The sequence below is a fragment of the Martes martes genome, assembly GCF_963455335.1.
Source record: "Martes martes genome assembly, chromosome: 7".
In the NCBI taxonomy this organism is placed as follows: Eukaryota; Metazoa; Chordata; class Mammalia; order Carnivora; family Mustelidae; genus Martes; species Martes martes.
This window is the reverse complement of record NC_137894.1, coordinates 2,984,485-3,009,465: the sequence shown is the minus strand read 5'-3', so window position 1 is coordinate 3,009,465 and position 24,981 is coordinate 2,984,485. Positions and strand designations below refer to the sequence as shown.

The window sequence follows — 24,981 nt, the reverse complement described above, 5'->3', positions numbered from 1 at the left end:
TGTTAGGCTCAATACTACCAGAAAATTGTCCCTACTCTGATCTCCTGCGATTCTTTTTTTTTTTTTTTTAAGATTTTATTTAAAGAAAGAAACAGCAAGAGAGGGAACACAAGCAGGCAGAGTGGGAGAGGGAGAAGCAGGCTTCCCACTGAGCAGGGAGCCCGATGTGGGGCTCGATCCCAGGACTCTGGGACTATGACCTGAGCCGAAGGCAGATGCTTAACCACTGAGCCGCCCAGGCGCCCTGTGAGCTCCTGTGATTCTGTAAGGGAAGGAACCTGTGGAAAGAAAGAGATCTGAGACAGCTAGAAGGGAGTGTGTAGTTGTCACGCAAGGAAGGTTTTAGAGTTCTCAGTCTAGAACGACGCATCCTCCCGGGATCTTCTGTCCCCAGAACACAACTGGATTATAAGTGCTACTCCTCTGTGCATCCTGTCTTGGTTAATGGGGTTGATGTCCAGTTCCCCAAACCACAAGCCTGGGGTCATTCTTGCCTCTCTCTCATTCTTCCCTTCTATGTAGTTAACTACCGGTCGTGCTAGTCGTATCCACTAAAACCTGTCTCCATTCCAGCCCCTTCTCTCTGTTCCTGCTACCATCCTGTCCAGGTCCTGAGCTCAATTCCCCGGACACTTAGAAGAGCCTTCTGATTCGTTCCCCACTTCCTCCCCTAAACCCCCCATCTCAGAGCTCCTGGACAAGTCTAACTAAGGCCCAAATCTAATTCTTTCTTTCTGACGTTGAGAATATCCCCATGGTTCCCCATCATCCAAAGACTTACACTTGTTCCCAAGGCCAACCAGACTTCGCGGGGGGCGTCTCCCTTCAGGGCCCCCAGCCTCCTCCCTGAGCCCTTCCTTGCTTTGCCCCGAGTGGGACGCCGCAGCCACAGTGAGCTGCTGGTCATACCTGGCCCACAGGAAGCTCCCACTCACCCCCACCCCGTTAATAACGTTTTTATCGGAGGACAGCTGACACAATGTTACTTTGGTTTCAGGCGTACCCCACAGTGATTCTACAAGTTTCTACATTTTGCTGTGCTCAGCACACATGTAGCTACCGTCCATCACCACACAAGGCTGTTGGGACACACCGACGGTCCCCTCCTGCTCTGCCTTCCGTCCCCGAGGCTCGCTCGTCCCACCAGCCTCTCAGTCCTGCTTCCTCCTCTGGTGGGAATGGGGGCCACCTGTCAAAGGCTTTTTTTTAAGCATTTTTTTTTAATTATAGAAAATTTCAAGGTTATAGAAAAGAGGAGAGGCCATTATAACGGACCCCCGTGTGTCCATCACCCGGCTTCAGCCATTGTCAGTTAGGCCACTCTTGTGCCGTCTCTGCCACCAACATGGAAGCCGGACTCCAGATACCATAGCCGTTCACTCGTCCTATCGCAGAACGTGCCTCTAAAGGACGACTGCTGCTTCTCCTTCTGCTGCTGCTTCTCCTTTTCCTGCTGCTTCTCCTTCTGCTGCTGCTTCTCCTTCTCCTGCTGCTTCTCCTTCTGCTGCTGCTTCTCCTTCTCCTGCTGCTTCTTCTTCTGCTGCTGCTTCTCCTTCTCCTGCTGCTTCTCCTTCTGCTGCTGCTTCTCCTTCTGCTGCTGCTTCTCCTTCTGCTGCTGCTTCTCCTTTTCCTGCTGCTTCTCCTTCTGCTGCTGCTTCTCCTCCTGCTGCTTCTCCTTCTCCTGCTGCTTCTCCTTCTCCTGCTGCTGCTTCTCCTTCTCCTGCTGCTTCTCCTTCTGCTGCTGCTTCTGCTGCTGCTTCTCCTTCTCCTGCTGCTTCTCCTGCTGCTGCTTCTCCTGCTGCTGTTGCTTCTCCTGCTGCTGCTGCTTCTCCTTCTCCTGCTGCTTCTCCTTCTGCTGCTGCTTCTCCTTCTGCTGCTGCTTCTCCTTCTGCTGCTGCTTCTACTATTACTACTACTACTACTTCTTCCTCTCCTCCTCCTCCACCTCCACCTCCTCTACCACCTCCTCCTCCTCCTCCTCCTCCTCCTCTTCCTCTTCCTCTTCTTCCTCTTCTCTTTTCATAACCGCGATACCATTTTGAAGCCTGGTCACAATCACTCGTGATGCTCCTGAAATGCAGATCTCTGGGCCCGGCAGAGCAGCCACTGGGTGGGGAGGGGGCTTCGTCACTAGCATATATATTTTTTTGGCTCTGCCAGATGACTGGTATTTATTTACTTATTTTGTGGTAAGACACGCACGACAGAATAGGGGAAGGAGGTTGATGAGGCACAGACTTCCAGTTATAAAGTAAATAAATCATGGGGATGGAAAGTGCGGCGGAGGCAATGCCGTCACTATTTTGTCACTTGGCATGGTGACGGATGGTGACGACGCCCTATCGTGGGGATCGTGTCGTCACGTCTAAAACTACCGGCCCACTCTGGCGTGCACCTGAACCTGACAGACTGTCATATATCCGCTCTGCTTCAATTTCAGAAATGACCATTTTAACCATTTCTAAGGGTGCAGGTTTGTGGCCCCCTGACCTGGTGGTGCAGCCAGCACCGCCCTCCGAGCTGCCTCCTCTTCCCCAGCAGAGACTCTGTCCCCAAGAAGCACCAGGTCCCCTGTGCCCCCCACATTCCCCCAGCCCCCAGCACCCCTCTTCTGCTCTCCCTCTGTAGGAATTTGTCACCAGCATTTTTAGCAAGTACCCCAGGTGACTTGGGAAGGTGTATCCGAGTTTCAGAGCCCTTGGATGGGTCATTTTCACAGTCTGAAAATCCCGTTCGTTGGACTGAATCAGAAGGGGCAATGTCATAAAAGCTACCGCGGGTTCAGGCCCCGCATTCATTCCAAACCTGCTTTTGCTATCAGCGCACCTGCCTTGGCGGCTGGTCTCCTCCCCTTGCTCCCCCGAGCAAAGCCAGCACGCCCTTTCCTCCTGAACGACGCCACCCCTCTCTCTCTCCACCCTGGAAGACTGAGCCCCCGGCACCTGTTCCCGGCCTGCGCGGCTGCCCCCTCCCTGCTTCCTCTCTCCCTCTCTCGCTCTGAGGTCTCTATGCAATTTTCCTTTATAATTCACGCTGCTGGCAGATTCTGGCCTGTCCCTGGCTGTCTGGTGTGAAGTTTATAGTTTCCTCCCGCCCCTCCTGACTATTCATTCCCTCGATTTCCCAACAAAACCGCAGCATACCTCGGCTTCCAGTTCATCCTTCTGTAAGCGCTGTCTTTTGTGGTTTGGGGATGCTTGCTTGTTGACAATGAAGGAGAAGGGGAACGCAGCGAGATTTCAGAGCCCTCGAAGAAAGCCCGCCAAACCTGCCTGGAGAAGATAAATATTTCTGCCTCTGTGGTTTGCCATGGCCTGAGCTTTGAGTTTACACAGAGAGTGGATGTTCAAAAGCTTTTTTTTTTTTAATTAGGAAAATAAAAATTATAGCTTATAAAGCTACGCCAGGAGAACTGCGATTTTGACCTTTCATAGCTTCCAGCCGTGGAATGTGTTGACGGTTGATACGGTTCATCGTTGTTTTTAAAGACCTTCCCTGGAGACGTCCTCGTTTCTCTGGGAGTCGAGATACTCCTGCGGGCGTCTTGCCCCTTCTCTCATTTTTCATATGTGAAAACCAAGGAAACAGGACCGGGTTGGAACACTTTGGATGTCTTCTTCCCTGCTAGTGTAGCTTCTCCCTTTGGGGCAGATGTATTTGCTAAAACCAGATTATGTCTCCTGGCAGGCATCTGTTTTTCTCGAAATGGTACTAAGAGCTAATATTGAGGATTTCATTTGTGCCAGGGGTCTGTGTGGATTGATGCGTTTAATTCCAGCGATTTGATTCCAACACCCCATGAGACGGTGTTACCATTCCCCTCACTCTGGGGGTGAAGGCACCGAGGCACAGAAAGACGACGGCGTCCAGCATTTCAGAGCTGTAAAGTGGTAGAGGTGATTCGCCGGGCTCCAACTGAAGGTTAGGTAACCTGAGTTCAAGCTTTGCCCATCCCTAGGTGGGTCTAATAAGGTAGACAGAGGATTTAGTGGTTATATCACTGTCCTGTGAGGTTTAGGGGGTCAGGGATAGCTTCCTGGGAGGGATGGTGCGTGGACTGAGGTCCTGAGAGGCACATGGTGTCAGACGAGCAGCACGTCCGGTATCTGGGATTGCGTGCCGGCCGACTGGTCTACAGGGGCCGTGCCTGGCTGCTGAGTACCGAGTGTGGAGAGGGCCCTGCAGGCTAGAGCGCAAGGCAGCGGAGATGTAGCTGGAGACATAAGCACGTCTTGAAGGTCTTCATGGTTCACTAAGGAGCTTGGACTTCATGTAGAGGCAGCGAGAGGGTTTTAACAAGTGGTGTCACCACGATTATGTTTTAGAAAGATCTTTCTGGCTGTCTGCAACGTGCTGCTGATCACTCACCATGATAAAAACAAAAAGGGAAAAAAGACTGCATCCAGTCTCGAATTGCCCGTCTCTGATTGTCTAGACAGGGACACGTCTGTGGGGTGGAATTTCCAGGACGGAAGACGGGCACATCAAAGGCCTTGAATTTCTCTGGTCAGATTTTATTCCTGAAAGTCAGTACAAGTTTGCCTGTCCACGGCAGTCCTGGAGCCCGCCCTCTTTCCCACACCTTCATCAACATGGGGAAATGATCTTTTTTTTTTTTTTTTAAAAAAATGCTGTTTTCTAGTACAGTTGATTCTCAAGCAACATGGGTTTGGACTGTCGTGGGCCCGCTCACCGGTGGGTCTTGGCGATGTGGCACTGTAAATGTATTTTCCCTTCCTTACGATTTTCTTAGCAACATTTCTTCCCTCCAGCTTACTTTATTGTAAGAAGACGGTAGGTAATTCATGTAACGCACAGATTAGGTGCGACTGTCTGTGTACATTATGGGTGAGGCACCGGTAGGCTGTTGGTTACGAGTTTGGGGAGTCAGAAGTTACACGTGGATTTTTGACTGTGGGCAGGGAGTGAGGAGGGGCGTCGGTGCCCTGAAACCCCGAGGAGTTCAAAGGTCAACTGCACTTTTCATGTTTTCATGTAACTTTGATCCGTGGGGAATGTGATATGTGGTGTCTTTCCCAAATAATTAACAGGTTGCCCAGCACTATCCAGCAAATAATTCGTCCTGCCTGTGCTGATTTCAAAGTACCTTCACGGTACCCCATTGCCAGTCCCATAGTATTGGGATTACTGTAACTGTCAGTCCTGTTTTCTCTAGGCTGTGCATGGGCTCTGTAATTGTCATTCTTGTGTGACGTGCTTCTGACTGTCCTCACGTAACCTCCTGTAACAACTGGAGAGTCGTCTTGTCTGTTTCCAGCCTCTCCCCCCAAATTGGATCAGAAGCGCATTTGTTTGCTAAAGTAATGAAGGGGGGAATGAACATTTTACAATTTGGAGTCTTTCCATTCGGAGGCACGTGCTGTTCTCTCCAGTTAATCTGGTCTCTGGGGTTAGAACCCCCTCAGTGTTTTGTGGTTTTAATCGGGAGGCCTGCGTTTACTTGCAGCTCAGTTTTCTTACGTGGGTTAAGTGTCAGTTTTTTTCTATCTGTAAAGTCAGGAAGAAATGGTACTTGTTCAAAAGGTTGTTCTGAAACTTATATTCAAATGATACAGGTACTGTTCTTAGCACAGTTCCTGACGGCCGACAGCAACAGCAAGTGTTGGCTGAATCTGGGAAACCTGCTAATTTTAGGATAGATGGATAGATAGGGACTATTTTATTGAACTCTGATCTTTTTTTTCTAAAAAATCTTCAATTAACTTTACTGTCTCCCATAGTTCTCAAGTCATCATCAAAGAATAACTTTATCTTTTCATTCCTAAAATGTGTACGGATCGTTTACCTTGTCTTATCCCGTTTCGTTATTCCTTATATTTTTTTACATTTCTTTAAGATTTTATTTATTTATAATATATAAGAGATTATATAAAAGAGAGAGACTGTGAGTACAGGCAGGGGGAGTGGCAGAGGGAGAAGCAGGCTCTCTGCTGAGCGGGGAGCCTGACGTGGGGTTCGATCCCAGGACCCCGGGATCATGACCCAAGCTGGAGGCAGATGCTTAATGACTGAGTCACCCAGACATCCCTAAACATCCCATTTCTATTTGTCTCCATTTTAAAATGAGTGGGTTGACATAGCTTGCTTTATTACCATCCTATTTCAAAATTCCTGATTTAAAAAGAAAATGTAGCCAGGTTAGGAAATTCAAACTTTTTAAATTGCTTTGGCCACAAACTGAGTGGTTTAATACACATTTGCCAGCTCGGTTCTGGAGGTGAGGAGCCCAGCCGACTCAGCCGGTTCCCCTGCGCTGGGTCGCCAAGCCAGAATCAAGAGCCCGAGTGCCTCTCTGGGGGCCCCGGGGAGAAGGTGCTTCCAGGCTCATTCATGTTGTTGGCAGAATTCAGTGCCATGCAGTCGTAGAACTGAAACTTCGACTTCTTTGCTGGCTCTGAGAGTTGTTCCTACCTTCCAGAAACTGCCTGCGTTCCTTGGCTTCTGGCCCCGTCCGTCTCTGGGCCAACAATGGTGGGTTGAGTGCCCTTCACGCCCTGAACCTCTCTTGCTCCTTACCCGTGTCTCTTGATGCCAGCCAGAGAGGCTGCTCTGTTTTTAAGGACTCGCGTGATCCGATGACCGTGCTAGGACAGTCTCCTTATCTTGAGGTCCATAACCTTAACCCCATCAGCAGAATTCCTTTTGCCGTACAATTCAACATATCCGTAAATTCTAGGGACTAGAGTGTGAGCGTCTTTGGGGCGGCCGTTATTCTGCGTCAAACTCTAGGTTTTTATGTTCATCACTTTTTATCACTTTTTTCCTGGAAGACAGTGTGCCTTTCCGAGCTGTAGTTTAGACACTTTATAATTTTTTTTATGTATTTTATTTCTGAATACTTTTTCTGTTTGTCATGGGTCAGAACCTCTACCTACAGAATCCAGCTGTCTTCAATATCGGATTACTTAGGTTCTCTCTCACTTTGTCTCTAAAAATTGCCATTTTAAAAAGTCTGTTTTGGGGGTGTCTGGGTGGCTCAGTCAGTTAAGTGTCTGACTCGTGACTTTGGCTCAGGTCATGATCTCAGGGTCCTGGGATTGGGTCCCACATCGGGCTCCCTGCTCAGCGGGGAGCCTGCTTCTCCCTCTCCCTCTGCCTGTTGCTTCCTCTACTTGTGCTCGCCCTCTTTCTGTCAAATAAATAAATAAATAAAATCTTAAAAAAAAGAAAAAGATGACCATGATAAACTTGGCCAGCTCCCCCTGCTCATGCTCTCTTTTTCTGTCAAATAAATAAATTGACTCTTCAAGAAAATAAACAAACAATAATAAATGAAAAATATTTAAAAATCCACAGAAGAAAATCATGCTAGTTTATGCATAAAGGTTGAGTTGCCATAGATTTGTTTTGTTTTGTTTTGTCCTCTGAAATCACTCATAGCTAATCTGGATAGCGCTCGCATCCGGTGTTTAAAGAGGACCCTTAAAAGGACCTCTGAAAACCAACTTGAAACATCCCGGGTGCCTTAGGAAAACACCGGAGACAGCCATCATTTGCCCTGTTAGGAAAGAGGGTGTGAGCCCTCTCGCCTGCCCCATATTCCGTGAGGGTTCTGGATCACAGGAGACCCAGGAGTTCAGCCTGAATGAAAAACATCTGCTTCCCATTAAAGCAAAATCCCCAATTTTAAGTTTTTATTACTAAGGAGAGAGGAGGGCAAAAAATAGTGGCCGTAAATGTACAGTATGCACACGGTGAGAAAATTCAAACCTTTTCAACCTGCGGACAAGGGGAAGCCCCCTCTTTACACTCCAGACCCCGACATATGCAATCGCTTCCGGAAAAGAGAGATGATTCAGGAATCAACTTTGGTAGACACATGTGCCATAAATACAGAATTCCAGAGTGCATACACTACACATGTGTACACATGGGTATGTATGTATGTGTATGTGTATTTAGACCAAAGGTCATAGCATATGAACTACCCCATACTTACTTCATTTAACTAAGAGGAGGCCAGTCCTGCTCAATTAATATAGACCCACACCCTTAAAACAAAAATACTTTGAGAGAGGGAGAGAGAGAGGGAGAGAGAGAGAGCACACACATGAGCAGGGGTAGGGGCAGAGGGAGAGAGAATCTCAGGCAGACTCCCTGTTGAGTGTGGAGCCCAATGCGGGGCTCGATCTCACCACCCTGAGATCATGACCTGAGCTGAGACCAAGAATTGGACGCTCAACCGACGAAGCCACCCACTCACCCCATACCCACCTCCTTCTTTTAATTGACCTCATATCATTACATTGTATGGATTTCTTATCTTAAATTTATCTTATTTTAAATTTATCTTATCTTAAAATTATCTTAAATTTTTAAAAAAGATTTATTTGTTTATTTTATAGGAAGTGGGGGGAGGCAGAGGGAGAGGGAGAATCTTAAGCGGCTCCACGCCCAGCACAGAGCCCGACCTGGGGCTTTATCCCACATCCCTGAGATAGTGACCTGGGTGGAAATCAAGAGTCGGATGCTTAGGGGCACCTGGGTGGCTCAGTGGGTTAAAGCCTCTGCCTTCAGCTCAGGTCATGATCTCAGGGTCCTGGGATCGAGCCCCACATCGGGCTCTCTGCTCGGCGGGGAGCCTGCTTCCTCCTCTCTCTCTGCCTGCCTCTCTGCCTGCTTGTGATCTCTGTCCGTCAAATTAAAAAAAAAAAAAAAAGAATCAGATGCTTAACTGCCTGAGCCACCCAGGCACCCCTTCCTCATCTTAAATTTAATCAGGCTTTTCCTTTCCAGTTCTATGGGGGAAACGTCAAGGAAATCCAAGAGCACTGTGCAGGTATTCTAGAACGCCTCCCTCCCGCGAAGTTGGGCGAGCTCTCTCCTGGCCTGGAAGGGTTAGGGCAGGAAGTTCTCCACTAACAGTTTTCAACACAATTAACAGAGTTTGGAGGGCTTACCAGTAGCTCTTTCTTGATCTCATGCGTAGTACTGGGATTTCATTCTGCTGATTGAACTATGTCATTGTGGACAACTGTGATGATGTCTTGTCTGGGAAGACACAGTTGGGGACTCAGAGAGGCCCTTATTACCCTATCTTTCTGAGAGTTCGAACATTAAGCCTTGGAACTACATCTTAACCATTTTCTGAAGTGACTTTGTGCATTATCCTGTGCATAGAGGTGTGTATTCTCGTAAACGTAGGAAACGATGCACACCACACTCCCCTCGTAGCATTTATGGTACACACGTGTTCATACAACATAGTCTTCGGTAGAGCTTTGCAGTAAATGCACCCATTTAACAGGACTGCACCCACAGTTCCCTGACTTAATCTATACTGAGCTCTTCCTCATCTAGCACGGGGGGAGTGTCTCATGATGTAAGAGTTGCTTCAGGATATCTTATGTACCTACATCCCTCCTGAATCTATGCTTTTAAATTCAGTGCAGGAATCGGGAAACATCTTCTGCAAAGGCCTGGACGGTAAATATTTTTCGCGTTGTCGGCCAAAGAGTGTCTGTTGCAGATTCCCAGCTCTGCCATGTAGCACAAAAGCCAGCAGAATTTATGCCGTTTGCAAAAATGTTTTCTTTCTTTCCCATCCCACCCCATCCAGTTAAAACCATCAAAATCATTCTTGGGTAGTAGTTTCTAGAGAAACAGAAGGGCCGGAATTGATCCGTAGCCGTAGGTGGACAACCTCGGGTTCAGCGGATAATAATTCAGGGTCAGAAAATAATGCTTTATTCACCTAGATGGTGGAAAACCTGAGATATTTTCAGGAAGATGAAATTCGTGTATTTACGCAAACAGAAGAGGATATGAACGCGTCATCTGCTCTGCCGAAAACATTTGTTGTCTTGTAGCTTAGCTCCTAAATATTGAGGGTTTAATAAAAACCCTGCCAGTTAAAGGATAAGCTTGATAAAGGTTAGATGAATAAATATTGATGAAAAGTCTCCATATTATAAAAGAAATCAGGTTAGAAATTACCACTGTGGAATGGCTTCTTTATTACCAAATTAAAAAAAAAAAACTAATGATATATATTTTTACTTTATTTGTTTATTTGTTCATTTATTTATTTTTACTCTTATTCAGTCGCCCTACAGCACATCATTAGTTTTTGATGTAGAGTTCCATGATGCATTGTGTATAACACCCAGCGTTCCATGCAATTTTAAGATTTATTTATTTATTTGAGAGAGAGAAAGAGAGAAAGACAGTGCGTGGGGAGGGGCAGAAGGAGAGGGAGAGAGAGAGAGAAGCAGATGAAGCTAAGTGCGGAGCCAGACGCAGGACTCGGTCTTACAACCCCAGGGTTATGACCTGAGATGAAATCAAGAGTCGGACGCCTAGTCAACTGAGCCACCCAGGCGCCCCCTAATTTTCAGGATATTATGCAAAGGTCACAGCACAGAACTTGAGTTATACAGGGGATGCGAACATGCAGTATATCTCTAGGGATGATTCTGTTTTTAATAAGATTCAAGGGGCACGTAGGTGGCTTAGTCAGTTGGGTGGCTGCCTTTGGCTCAGGTCATGATCTCAGGGTCCTGGGATCGAGCCCCGCATCGGGCTCTCTGCTCATCAGGGAGCCTGCCTCTCCCTCTCCATCTGCCTGTCTCTCTGCCTACTTGTGCTGTCTCTCTCTGTCAAATAAATAAATAAAATCGTTAAAAAAAAATAAGGTTTGAGAATGTGTCGATGACGTAATTGAGCATCCGTGGAAGTGTAGCCTTTCAAATGTCCTGACTTCCCTCAGAATGAAATCACTTTTTCACCTCAGAGAATGCTTCTCTCTCCTCAGTGGCCCAAATGTAATGGTTGTGTGTCCTCCCCCCCCCCCCCCCCGCCCGCCGCCCCGGTTTTCCGCAGGTTCATTCCGGAGCCCTGGTCAGCCTGCAGCACCACATGCGGCCCGGGCGTCCAGGTCCGAGAGGTCAAGTGCCGCGTGCTCCTCACCTTCACACAGACGGAGACCGAGCTGCCTGAGGAGGAGTGTGAGGGCCCCGAGCTGCCCACCGAGCGGCCTTGCCTCCTCAAGCCGTGCGACGAGGGCCCTGCCTCCCGCGAGCTGGACGCGTCTCTCCAGGAGGACGGCAGGATGACTTACCACTGGGAGTACGCCGGGTTCACCCCTTGCACGGCAACATGCCTGGGAGGTACTTGACTCTCCCTCGGGGGCAGTCCCGTCTCGTGTCTCTGATGGCTTGAGAAATCCCGACATCACGCGGGCCCCAGATGCCAGCTAGAAAAGTCGGAAGGAGGGGAAATCCTTCGAATAACTGAAAACCTTGCCGTTTCTTTCTTTCTTTTCCATCACGATTATCTTCTAGGCAGATGAAGGATAGTGGGATTACGTCCTGGCCAAAAAAATGGTGTGATCCTTTGGTCCTAGCATTTGCGTAAGTGAGGTGGGGAAAGAGGCTACTGACTAATATGAAATAAATAGGAAACTGCAGGACGGGTAAATGGAGGCAATCTTGCCTATAAATCAGTGTTCTAAGGTGAGGCGGCCTGGGATTGTCTGTCTGGTGGCGCCCTGTCAGGACTCATCCTCAGAATATAGTAAGGTTCATACGGTGCATTGGGCCAGGAGCCAGCGAGGAACACACTGATGACTCCGGTTCACGTGGGTCTGTGCGGAGTCGCGTGCGCGGCCAGTGGACCTGTTCGGAGTAGGAAGCACTACTGTGGTTGGGGGGCCTCAACGGTGTGGAAGTTGGCCCCAGGATTATTAAACATTCTGGGATCTGAGAGGGAGTGGATGAGCAGAGAGCAGGAGTCCTGATGGTCCTTCTCCAGGGCTGTCTTTTGGAAGGAAATAGAAATAATTGGAAAGCTAGATCGTCTACTGAGGTGAAGGTGCCTCATCCAGTCAGCAATCCAGGGCTCCTGACACCCTATCCTTGGACTCTCTTGGCTCCAGTGGTAGGAAGAATGCAAGAAGCTGCTACCTTTGGAGGTGTCAGGTCAAGTTCATGCTCCACTCCTCCGGGGGGTCCTGAGCTCATTACTTGGAATACCCAGTCGGGTCTTGGAGCTCATAGTCCCATCACGGTGCCTGCGCCCCTCACTCTTTATCCCCCAGTCTCTTAAGTAAATTCCCAGTCCTTCCCCATCCAGTCTCCAAGACCTGATGGTATTTGTCTCTCTCCTGTCCTAAGTCAGCCTCTAAACCCACCTCTCCTGACACAGACACCTGTTCTCTGACTTTGCCGGCCCGCAGCGGACGCAGATGGAGTGGCATACGTTCTACCCCCAGGCTTCCGCGAGGCGGCTGCTGCCTTTTATATGGACTAATGCACACAGAATTTAAGAAAAGAACACTTACCTGTCCTCACATTCTCTCTGCTCTCCTTTTTGCTTCTCCCGGTTTTTAGAAGCCTACCCAACTAACAAGGAATTTAGATTTTCTTATTCATCTGGACCCTAATTTGCTGCCAGGACACGTAATCTCAGCCACACCTGTGCTGCTGCCCAGAACTTGACGCCTGCTGAGTTCAGGACCCTGGACACCACCCTTGTCGTAGCTTGGAAACCTTAACTTTTTTTTAAATTAAAATTCAACTAATTAACATATCTTGTGTTCTTAGTTTCAGGGGTACACCTTAGCGTTTAATCAGTTGCATGTAACACCCAGTGCTCATTACTTGCAGTGCCCTCATTAATGCCTGTCACCCAATTACCCCACCCCCCAACCCTCCAGCAACCCTCAGTTTGTTCCCTAGCGTTAAAAATCTCCTGTGGTTTGTCTCCCTCTCTGATTTCATCTTACCTTCTTTTTCCCTCCCTTCTCCTTTTGATATGTCCTTGGCGATAATGGGAACTGGTACTTTCTTGATGAGTCTGGAGAACCCCTCTAGAGCCGGTTGCTATGATGCATGAATGGTCCCCTATTCAACTGCAATTATAGATGTCTGGAACTTTCTTCTACATTACTGCAAAACGTCAGCTGTCTATACCACTTCTGAACCACCACATTCCTGCAGTTTCACCAGAAGCCTGGGGCTTTGTCTTTTATTATGAGAGCAGAAACAAACCCTACTATTGCTGGCATGCCCTCAAATCTGTTAATCTCAAGTTTTTTTTTTTTTTTAAAGAGATTTTTAAATTTGTTTTAGAGTGAGGAGGGGAGAGAGCAGCAGAGGGAGGGGCAGAGGGAGAGACTCTGAAGCAGACTCTGAATTGAATGTAGAATCTGGTGCAGAGCTCGAAACCACAACCTTGAGATCACGACCTGAGCCAAAATCAAGAGCCAGATCCGTAACTAATGGAGCCACCCAGGTGCCCCTCAAGCTTTTGAATGTTGACTGGGGTAGAATCACTGTTTTGTCTAGTACTCTGTCATCCTTGGTTTTAGTTCTCTCCCTGATTGGAAAGTCTCCCTCCCCCCCCCCCCAGTTTGGGAAAGTACACTTGTTGGGTCCTTGGGACTAACAGAGCAGTTGGAGATGCCAAGGGAAGATGACCAAGTTAGTTCTGGTGCAACTGGGGGGGTCTGTTAGCCCTCGTCTTTGAAGCTTGATGCCAAAATGTTAGACTCTGCTACTATCTTGTGTACCAAGGTGGCGCAGGGTCCACCTCCAGGATGGCTGAACCCGTGGGAGTGAATTTCTTTTTCCTTTTCTTTCTTCCTTTTTTTTTTTTTTTTGGTAATAGCTCTATTGAAATGTAATTCACATACCATTCAATTTATGCATTTGAACTATACAATTTGGGGGATTTTAGTATATTCACAAAGTTGGGCAACATCATCACAATCAATGTTAGAACTCTTTAACCCCCAAAGAATCCTATACCGTTAAGCACTTGTTCCCTAAATTTTTTTTTTTAAGATTTTATTTATTTATTTGACAGACAGAGATCACGAGTAGGCAGAGAGGCAGGCAGAGTGAGAGGAGAAAGCAGGCTCTCCATGGAGCGGAGAGCCCGATGCGGGGCTTGATCCAGGATCCTGGGATCATGACCTGAGCCGAAGGCAGAGGCTTTAACCCACTGAGCCACCCAGGCGCCCCTTGTTCCCTAATTTAACTCAAACCCCCATTTTCCCTGCCAGTGACAGCCTGTGGCAGCCACTAATCTACTTTCTGTCTATCCTGGACATTTCATATAAATGGAATCACATAATAGGATCCTTTGTCTTCTTTCACTTTGTGTAATATTTCTAGCTGAAGTTCATCTATGGTTTAGCGTGGATCTACTTCATTCCTTTTTATGACTAATACTATTCTGCTGTGTGAATATACCACATTTCATTTATCCATTCATCGGTTGGAAATTTGGATTATTTGCACATGTTTGGTGTGGTGGATAATATTGCTATGATCATTCAGGTACACATTTTTATATGGACATATTTTTATTTCATTTCTCTTGTGTGTATACCTCGGAGTAGTAGAATGAGCTTCGAATCCATTTAACACATCCAGGTTTTGTGAAACTTTGATAATCGAGTTTATCCTCATTGGTATTCAGGCCCTTTGGGACCACAGTGAGAAGGGAAACTGCCTTAAACGTCAGAAGCACAGTTCAGCACTCAGATGGTTGGTATGATGTTGCCCATTTATTTTCTGACATCCCCTCGTGAACATGGAACCCATTTTACAAATTGTGACATAGGTCAGCTTGGAAATCTTTCAATACTCAGTTAAACAGCAATTTAGCCTTGTGAAGTTGTGTTATATTGTTTAATCCTAGAAAAATATCACTTAAATGAACCTTGGATGTCCACTAACCCAAATTTCATAGTTAGGGAAACTGAGGCCCAGAGCCCATCACACATTCCAAAACAGAAAATAGTTCTCACCCTTTAGAGAGGTTTAGTTGAATGGTAAGTGGATACAATAAGCTTTTTAACCTGGCAGAAGTAATGTTTTTAACTTTGTGGGCTCAAACTTGAATTTTTCCTTTGAAACAGATCACTAAATTCTGTAAAACTGAAGCCCCAGTGCTCGAAACCCAAATCCTCAATAAAGGCAGGGAACCACGTGTCTGTTCTGTGCTAGACTCATAGCTCTAGGTTCTGGGCTTAGCATCAGGATAGAAAATGAATAGGACACCATCCTCGACTCGGTGGACCTCAGCTCTTGGTTATTTTCCTCGACTGTCTTGACAGTGCTACTTACACACAGTGATACTTGCCTCTCTGTGATCCATTGCAATGGCTTTTGGAGGCTTGGCCTCTACGAGTCCCCCTGACCTATGGTTAAAAGCATCGGTTTTAACCCTCACCCTGGTCTGCTGTAACTGAATACCACCGGAAAACAGAATTTCCCCAGGCACCTCGCTATTTCCCTAACATTCCTGTTTCTGATAGAAAAGTGATATATGCAAATTACAGATTTCTGAAAAGATAAGCCTTTGGTTACATCTTGATAATCTGTGTACTTGTGTCTTCTAACTTATCTTCACATCATACAGGAAATCAATAAATCTATTCTTCATGATTGTTGATGCGTGAGAAGATCTCCTGAGTCTGCTTTCACACGGGAGTGGCAACAGAATTTTTTCATTCCCGAAAGCATGAAGAATGCAGACATGTTGAATTTCCAGCTTGCAGGGGACACGTGTGTATGCGTGCAGCCTTGCGTGGGCACGTGCTTGTGCGTGCCCGTGCACACAGATGTCCTGGAAGATGGGCTTGCCTTTCCAAGACCCACCTCCCCCGCCCCTGCTAAGGTTTTGTAACTTACTGCATCCTGAACATTCCTCACCAGAATGTTTCTTTGTATTTTATGTTATTTGTTGCACTTACAACCTTCGATTTTTACCTTCCTATTCTCTCACCGCACAAGCTAGTAGCCGGTCACGTGGACTTTGGAGCCTGACCGCACTTGGAGCCTTAGCTCTGCCACTCTCGTCCAGCCACTCATAGAAGTTTGTTTGTAGAGGCTCATTTTTGTGAGATGAGAAGAGCCACGTCTCCTTCGTGAGACTGAAGGAAAGGACTGAATGTGCTTATTTAACAAGGTGAGGTAGGAGAAGTGCCTAATCACAGCGCTTGGCACGTGGTCTGTGATAAGTGTTAGTGGGATGATGATTTGATCATAGAATAATAATAGGGCATTCTTCTTATAATGCTCCCATTTTTTTCTCTTTTAAAAGATCTGATTTCCTGAGCTCCTCTTAAAACATCTGCTCGTTTTCAAGTCCATTCTTATGAATTCTCTAAGTAAAATAATCAGCCGTAATGAACGATAGTTTCATTTTTCCCTTTCAAATAGTTATTTATCTTATGTAAGTTTTATGTCTCATTGCATCATCTGGGATCACAAAAACAGTGATGAGCCGTGTGGGCAAGGCCAAGCTTCCCTTTGTCCTGAAAGGAGCAGGAAACTCTGTTGTTCTGCTCAAAAATAACAGTCTACGAATAGTGGTTGCATGTTTCTTTGTGGTAGGCACTGGGCTAGGTGATAGTGACTCAGTCGTCCCTACCTTTGGAACTCACACGGGGAGGTGTGCTGATCACATAATCCCACGCATGTATGTAACTCACAGCTGGTGATAGCAAAGGAGATACATGGCGCTAAGAAGGCATATAACAGGAGGAACTTGACCTAATTAGGGAAGTCAGGGAACGCTTCCCTAAAAGCAATGACACTGAACTTAAATCTGAAAGATGAGGAATTAGTTCAGCAAACGAAGGAAGAGCAGGTACCAAGTCCTTGGGTGGCAGGTGCGTGGTCCGTCCCGGGAACGAAGAGGGCAGGTGCGGCTGGAACACTCAGGGAGACGGCCAGCTGACGCTGGAGAGGAAGGCAGGGGCCGATGACTGTCTTATGCAAAGCTGACTTGGTTCTTGATCCCAAGATCAAAGGGAAGCTTTGATCAAAGGGAAGTTACAGGATCAAACTTGTATTTATTTCAAAAAGGTAAGCCCAGATGTACTGTAAAAAAAAAGGGGGGGTGTGGAAGGGGTAAGAACAGATGTAAGGGAGGCCGTCGTAAGAAGCTGATGTCTCATCCAGGTGAGGGCTTGGCCTTTGGTGATAAGGACGCTGGAGATGGAGTACAGCAGATGAGCAGGAGAGACGGGTCAAAGGCGAGAGTCTGTGTGTGGAGGGGGTGAGCGGGAGTGAGGTGGCCAGTCTGAGTCCTGGATTCTTCTCTGGGATGACAAGTGCTCACCGGAGGACCACTTGGGCCCAAGGAAATCATGCGTTCAGTTCTGGATGTAATGACTTTAACATGCCTTCGGACTTCCCGATAGGGTCGCTAAGTAGGCCGTTGCGCATGTGAATCCAAGGCAAAGTGCGAAGATGTAGCTGGACGTAGACCTTCACGAGTCATCTGTGCGCGGAGAGAACCGAAGCCGGGGTGTGAACGAGAATCTCGGGAAGAGAGTGGGAGGCCGCCGGGGACAGAGTCAGGGTTGAAAGGGTGGAGGAAGGAGCCACAGGTGACAACGTTAGAGATGAAAAGAATGGATACTTTTGGGGCAAAGTTTGTGGTAAAGAAGACAGAGAAGGCGAAGAGGCTAGAAGGCATCATGGGTTGTGCGTGTTGTGTTATTCAATGACCGAGTGGCTTGGGGACGTTTACAAGGAAGTGAGAAAGCTCCGGAGTGAAATCAAAAGGCGGAGTCGCCCACAGGTTTCCTGGGAAGGCGGAAAGGAGAGGAGGCCCGCCCACGGGTGGAGCTCGGTCTCGAGATGTGGAAGAGGCAGCTCCTCGTTGAAACAGGCCAGGAAGAGGCCAGGATGTGTGCGAGGAGCCCTGGGTCTCTATGCCTGATGGCAGAAGTTCCTGGTGCTTTCGTGTGTGCGCGTGTGTGTGTGCACGTGCGTGCACATGCGTGAACATTTGTGTGTGAGCGATTTGGGGAGTGAATGCAGCAACGTGGGAGGTCGCGGCGCACTGCTCTCACCCGGCTGACTACAGTGGGTCAGTATAGGATCGGTATAGGATCCGGGAATGGCATCGCACGTGTCGGTGTCCCCCGTTTCATGGGGCGGAGTCCAAGCGCGCCTCCCCACAAGAGGGAAGGGGGGGCTGCAACCCCCGCCGGCCCCGCGGGCTCCTGCTCGCTCACTCCCCACGGAGATGTGCTCCCGGCACGGAGGGGTCGCCGTCGCTGTCTTGTTCTCTCCAGAGCTCCGAGTCCTGACGGGCCTGGAGCTGTAGTCTCCTCCAGCCAGTCTGGCTGCGGGGGGTGCCTTCCTGTCAGGCTCCAGCAAAGCCTGGGCTGCGTGTCACGCGGCCCCCCGGGTTCTACAGCCCTCATCTCACGGAGCTCCCCGTCTGGGCATTTAGCAGCGGAGAGGGAGGAAAACGGACTCACTGTTCTGTTCAGGGTGGCCCCGGCTGGTGTCTGTACAGGGCCACGCACTATGAAGTAGCGACGGTTGCTTTCCCTTGAACGGAAGCCGCCGTCCGTGTTGTAGTCGCGGTACCATGAATCGGAGTTTTCCGGATCTCCCAAAGGCCTCGAATGGTTTATGTCATGGGGTGCCCAGGGGGCTCAGTCAGTGAAGCATCTGCTTCAGCTCAGGTCGTGATCCCGGGGTCCTGGGATCGAGCCCCATGTCAGGCTCCCTGCTCAGCGGGAAGCCTGTTTCTCTCTCTCCCTCTCCCTCTGCCCGTCCCCACCGCTCGTGCATGCTCTCTCTCTCAAATCAATAAATAACATCTTTTTTTTTTTTTTTAAGATTTTCTTTATTTATTTGACAGACAGAGATCACAAGTAGGCAGAGGGGGAGAGAGGGGGAAGCAGGCTCCCTGCTGAGCAGAGAGCCCAATGTGGGGCTTGATCCCAGGACCCTGAGATCATGACCTGAGCCGAAGGCAGAGGCTTTAACCCGCTGAGCCACCCAGGCGCCCCAATAAATAACATCTTCTAAGAAATAGTTTATATCATGGATATTATCGGTCTAAAGAGTTTGAAGGCGCCGGTTCCTACCCGTTCTTGTTTTCCCCTCTTGGTCCGGGGCTGAGGGGGAGCATCGTGGCTGGGTCTGGGACATCATTTCCAACCCCTCCCCCCACTCCTGGTTATTGTTGCCTTCAAGATCTTAATTTTCAAGAAATTTCCCTAATTTAGGTTTTCTTGGAAAAAAAGGTCATCCGTCTCATGACAATATTATTATTATTATGAGTTGTTCATCTGGTCTCAGTTTGCCTTAAGCCTCTCTCTTCTCTTTTTTTTTTCTGACCACAAATAATGTGGGAGCCATTCACTCTTCCTGGCCAAGAGTTATATAGGGAAAGACGCTTAGAAAATTCTAACGGTTGGACTTGGGGGTTTAGTTGTTTATTATTTGTTTATCGTTGGACTCTGCTGTGGTCAGAGAATGCGACCTGCATGATCTCTGGCTTTTGGGACTTACTGCAGTTTATAGACTAATGGAGGATTTTTTTTTGTTAATGCTCTGTTGGTGCTTCGAGACCATGTTAACGTCTCTTTCTAGGGCCCAAGGCTCTTCCGTTATTAAATCAACATACTTTTCTTACTCAATCTATTTCTCATTTTTATCATACAACTGGATGTAAAAATACTGGACAGAACACCTTAAAGAGCGATGTTCTTCATCGCTCCGGGTATTTCGTACTGAGAGGGGTGTGTGTGTGTGTGTGTGTGTGTGATGTTATTGGGAATGTTGAATTACTCAAGACTTGCGTGCAAGAAACCAACTCACGTGAACCTTAAAGCAAAAAAGGAAATGTGTTCATTGGCTCTGTCTCCCTTTTTGAGTCCCTCCCCCCATGTTAATTCATTTCTTGATGAAGGCCTTGAATATGATTTCTGCCCCCAAAAGACCCCCTTATTATGACATTGTAGAAGTCAAGTGTGGACTGAGGGATGTTGCCTCATATGACCAAAGGAATAAATTAGAAAAAAATTATACTGAAATTTTAATGCTTCATTTATTTCATAGCTCCAGAAGGCATCACAGTTGTCACCCAAGTTTTGCTAAGTATGAGATGAAGTAAACATATTTTTTGCTTCTCCTTTTGAAGATAAAGGTCTTATCAAGCCTCTTGAAGTGAAAAGCGTTGGAGTGATCTCATAGGTCGAGTATTTGAGGTGGAAGGTATTTTTGTGGTCGTCTCTAGAAAACACATTTTACCCCAATAAGTATCCTAAGCCACCTATTGATTTTTTACATTCCTTCGAGTATGCTCGCTTTACGACAGAGAAGTTTCTCATGAGGGGTCTAACATTTCATCCGAATGGTTAAATGAGATGACGTTAGACCCTGAAGGCCCACCCACTGCTTCTTCAGAAAACACTCCAAACTTGCCTCTGTATACATTTTCTAAAGTGTTTTGATGACAAATTAAAATATATGTGCAAGGTAATCAGACTTTTCTCTGACAAAACAGAAAGGCAGCCCTGCTAGAAAAGGAGCATCTGTGCCCAGACGGAGTCAGGACGAAGCCTGACATTTGCGAACGGAAACTGGTTATTCAGTTGTAGCTGTGTCCCCTCGGTATCTCAAGTTAGCTAGTCCTTACTTAAAAAAAAATGTCATGGGAGATCCATGGAGATTGGAGATCGCATCCCGCTATGGCTGGGAACGTGAGATTCCGACAGAAGAAAGCAGGAGAAAATGTAGCGGAAAGAGCCTCACCTCACGGATGTGTATTTTAAATATCCTTTTGGCCTGTTCGGCACTCTGTAAAATACCATAAAACGGATGGATTGAAACATGGCATTTGGAAAGAGAACCACAGTCTTCGAACCTAATGGAACACACATTCTTGCGTGAAACGGAATACATTTGCATATTTCAAATAGCAGAGTCAAGTTGCTGTTACAGTTCTTATGTGACTCCTTTTTCATCCGGAGTTTGATTTCTATCTTGTGCAGTTCTGATTTTCCAAATAATTCTTTTTGTCTCAATAGACGAAGAATAGCGGTGACGACGTGGGCTTTGGGGTCAGACGGGCCCCAAAGCAAAGATCAGCCTGTGGAAGGTTCCCGTTTGCTCAAGGAGCAGTCCCTGCCTTGTTGACTGTCCCTGCAGGACCAAGACAGAGCACTGGCTTAGGAGACAGGAAATCTAATTTTTAGTTTTGAGTCTCTCCTCCCTTTTCTTTTGGCTGTCTTGATTTCTCTCTAAACCTCAGTGTCCTTATATGCAACTAAGGAGATGGGGACGGTGAGACCAGTCTTTGGGCCTCACAAGGTTACGAGGGAGGCGGGTGCTTCTTCGGGTTTCAGGGTGAGTGTTTGTGGGCGGGAAGGGCGGCGGGGACAATATTACAGGCAGGAAGACTTTGGAAAATGCACAGCTGTTTGCTCCCATGTGCCCCCTGCCGTGCAGCCTGGAGCCAAGCAGCGCAGTCAGAGGGCAGTGGCTCAAGAAGTCCCGCGACCCGCGACTGCGACCCCCTCTTCCCTCCGCAATAAGTTATTCTAAGCCATTTGCATTTTGCTGTCTCCCACCTGCAGGCCGTCAGGAAGCCATAGCCGTGTGCTTGCACACCCAGACCCAGCAGACAGTCAGTGACAGCTTGTGCGACACGCTCCACCGTCCGCCAGCAATGAGCCAGGCTTGCAACACCGAGCCCTGCCCCCCCAGGTATGTGCTGGCCGGTGCTCCCGGGATGCTGTGTGGGACTAACACCCTCTCCTGCAGAGACACCCACGTGTGTGTAGAGGCTGGTGCCCCCGTCCCAGGGTGGATCGCCTGGCTTGGGGAGACGTTCTCTCTTCTCCATTCACCTCGTGCACCGGCCAGACTCCTGCTGGGTGCACGGGGACTGCCGAGGAAAGCAGGAATCGCCGTTAGCCGGGCTCTTGGGAACGACCATCAGCTGGTCTGCGTTTGCAGAACCACGAGGTCCGCAGTACTGTTCTCTTCTGTCTCCTCAAGGGTGCTGCTTTGCCTCCGGCCACATCAAAGGGCTCAGGATCCGAGGTAGAGTCAGCACACGTTCCCGGTCAGTGCTCGGGCCGTGTTTGTGGAGTGACTGAGCGGATCTCCTACTTGTTAGCTACACGCCGTGTATTGCCACCCCTCCCGCTGACTTGCCTCAGATCTCAGACGGAGGGGTGCACTGGCACAGGCCCCCATGAACAGATGACATCAACTTGTTTTTGGTCTCCTTGGTCTGAAACCCTAAAAGTTAATCCTCTTCCCTGCTTAAGTCCTTATGAGATCCTGGGGAATTTTATCGGAAGCGAGGGTAGGTTTTCCCCACGTTCTCCTCTCCCTGGGCATTGCTGGTTGCAGAGGATGATGGCTCAGCATCCCTGGTTCTAACCCAAGAGCTTCCAGAATCCAGCCACCCATTTTTCCCTTCTTCACTCCTTTACCTTCGTTGGCTTGATCATGCGTCCATCTCGAATCAATTGCCAAAAATACAGCACTCATTCCTGGTCCGCTCCCCTCCCTCTTTGCCAGAATCTCTTACCTGCCTCTTGGTAATCATATCACCCATCTAATGAGGTACCTTTATTCCCTAAAGTCACGTTTGCGACCTCTGGGACTCTGAGTCACGCAGGCAGATCCTTGCGTCTCTCCGGCCGTCCTGGAGTGAGGACCGGTGTATTTTATGTTTATTCAGGAGATACGTGGGGTTGTGGAATTCTCTCGACCCTTCTGATTCTGATTGTCTGAGATGTGTTGGCTGTGATGTACACTTCCTGCCTTGGTGGTCTGAGGGAGACGGGGGTCGGGATGGGCTAGCGGGTCCACGCGAGGATCCAGCCCTCCTGCCCGGCACACGGCCCTTTTCTCCCGTGTCTGCCCCTCCAGCTGGCACAGTCTCCAGGCGAGCCCGGCTCCAGTGTGTGCCTTCATCTTTGGCGAGGGCACCCCTCCAGTGGGGCAGGAACAGGGTTTTATTGCCATGACCATATTGCCGACTTCAGTCGTAGGGTCAGGAAATCCCAAGGACTTCCTGACTTGTGGTGGAGCTATCTCGCTGTGCTCCTCTGAGAAGCAGTGAGGACCTGGGCCCAGGAACAGCACAGGGATACCTGCTTCCCTTCCTGCTTGCCTCCCCCTTCCCCCATGCTTACTGCATTCCGGAATGATCCAAGATTGCTGAAGAGACATACAGGAGGGGTTTTAGGGAGGCTTGATCTAACCCGGGGTTAGGATGCTCGCTTTATCGGGTATGTCTAGAACTTTCCCAGAGCATCGGTCATATGGGGGTAGTGCTGAGTGTAGAGCTACTGGGAGTGTCTCCTTTTATCTTTGGAGAAATGGCACTTCTATTAAGTGTACAGTCAAGCCCTCATAATCCAAATTTGTTATCTACATTTCTCAGTTGTTTCTTATTCTAATACTGGAAACACTGACTTAGATATTTTTGGAAAAGCCAGGGTTTCTGTTTTCCTTCGCTGACACATCCCCACCCCCGAGGCTTTGTAGATGAGAGCAGATGGCCACCTGTCTGAGCCGGGGTGAGGGACAAGGGGAAACACGGCGAGGGGAAGACACAGAGTGTCCTCCCCCAGCACGTTTTCCCACGAGGTTGGAATCCTGCACCACCTCCCCTTTCTCGACACCAGCCGGCACAGGCTTTCTGGAAAGAGGACTATAAACGAAACGATTTGGAATTTATACAAACTCCAAATGGTGACTACGGTTTGGCTAAGTGTGCAGTTCTGAAGTCATAAACAAAGAGGAGTGAAAAAAAGAAACTGTCACCCATAAATTTGGAGTGTGCTTTATTTCTAGCTCTGGATCTTATTCCCCATCAACAGAAAGCTAGTCTTCCCCCAGTTGTGTCTTTTCTTTGTAGCCCAAGTCATTGACAAATGAGGACTTGGGCACAAGTGGCCAATTAAACAGAAAATGGACACAGGTGCCAACACAAAGCAGGCTTCAGGGGTGCCTGGGTGGCTCAGTCAGTGAAGTGTCTGCCTTCGGCTCAGGTCATGATCCTGGGGTCCTGGGATCGAGCCCCGCATCGGGCTCCCTGCTCAGCTCCCTCTCCCACTCCCCCTGCTTGTGTTCCCTCTCTCGCTATCTCTCTCGCCATCAATTAAATAAATAAGTACCTCTTTAAAAAACAAAAACAAAGCAGGGTAAAGTGAGAGGGATTTGCCCATCAGGGCACCGAGGGGGCTGCGGACATGGTGAAACTCAGTTTTGCTTTTGCAAAAACAACCCTGTTCTGATCCAGCTCTGAAAGTGAAGACAGCTGTAGTGGGTCATCATGCAATTTTTTCAGCAAAAAAAAAAAAAGGCAAGCGAGAGAGAACATGCAGAACAGTCTATTCTTTGTTCTAAGAACGAGCGCACCTAGTTGCCATTACCACTGACATTACGTTCAGTGCATGGTGTAAATAACTTGATTTCATAATTTGTAGTTTGTTTTTTTAAGGTGAAGTCCAAATCATACATTTCCCTACTATTTATTCTATTTATCATAGAGTTTGAGTTTCTTCTTCTTCTTTGTGTTAAGTGGCTTTTTCTGGTTTCATTTCTCGACTAAGGATGTGGACACGATTCATGACACTGTCTCTCTCTACCTCTTAGCAATCCTCCCCAACCATTCCTAACTGCTCCTGCCTCTGTGCAGAGAGATTTTGCATGAACTGTTTCCATTGTAGCTAAATAAACTCTCTCCTCTTGTGTTTCCTGCTCTGACCCACATGCACAGGGATGACCTGCAGAGAACTTTGTAAATTGCAGTGAGAAGCTCCCACATAAAACCCTCCAGGAACTTTCCTCACCTGAGCGTCACAGTCTGTGTTCTTTACTTTGGCATGTGTGTGACCTTCCTGGGGCTGCTGTCACACAGTACTGTGGACAAGGTGGCTTAAACAACAGAAGATGATTGTCTCCGTTCTGGAGGCTGGGGAGTCCAAGATCCAGGGGCAGGCAGGGTTGGCTCTTTCTGGGACTGGGAGGGAGAACCTGGTCCAGGCCTCTTTCCCAGTTCCTGGTAGGCATTCCTTGGCTTGTGGATGCTGTTCTCCCCAGGTTTCCATATTGTCTTCCTTCTGCTTGTCCCGTTGTCCAAACGTCCACTTTTTATTAGGGTACCACTTATACTGGGTTGGCGCCCTTTCTAATAACCTCTTCTAAATCGATCAGAGACCCTATTTCC

The 24,981-nt window shown here is 48.1% G+C and overlaps 1 protein-coding gene across 1 annotated transcript in view; it reads left to right on the top strand.

Annotated features, from left to right (window-relative positions):
- ADAMTSL3 (ADAMTS like 3) overlaps nt 1-24,981 on the top strand; it is a 336,362-nt gene that overhangs the window by 213,838 nt on the left and 97,543 nt on the right. Inside the window, exons 16-17 of the mRNA XM_080807956.1 lie at nt 10,843-11,129; nt 21,365-21,494. Of these exons, the coding sequence (XP_080664082.1) occupies nt 10,843-11,129; nt 21,365-21,494 (417 nt within the window). The remainder of the gene's footprint in view (nt 1-10,842; nt 11,130-21,364; nt 21,495-24,981) is intronic.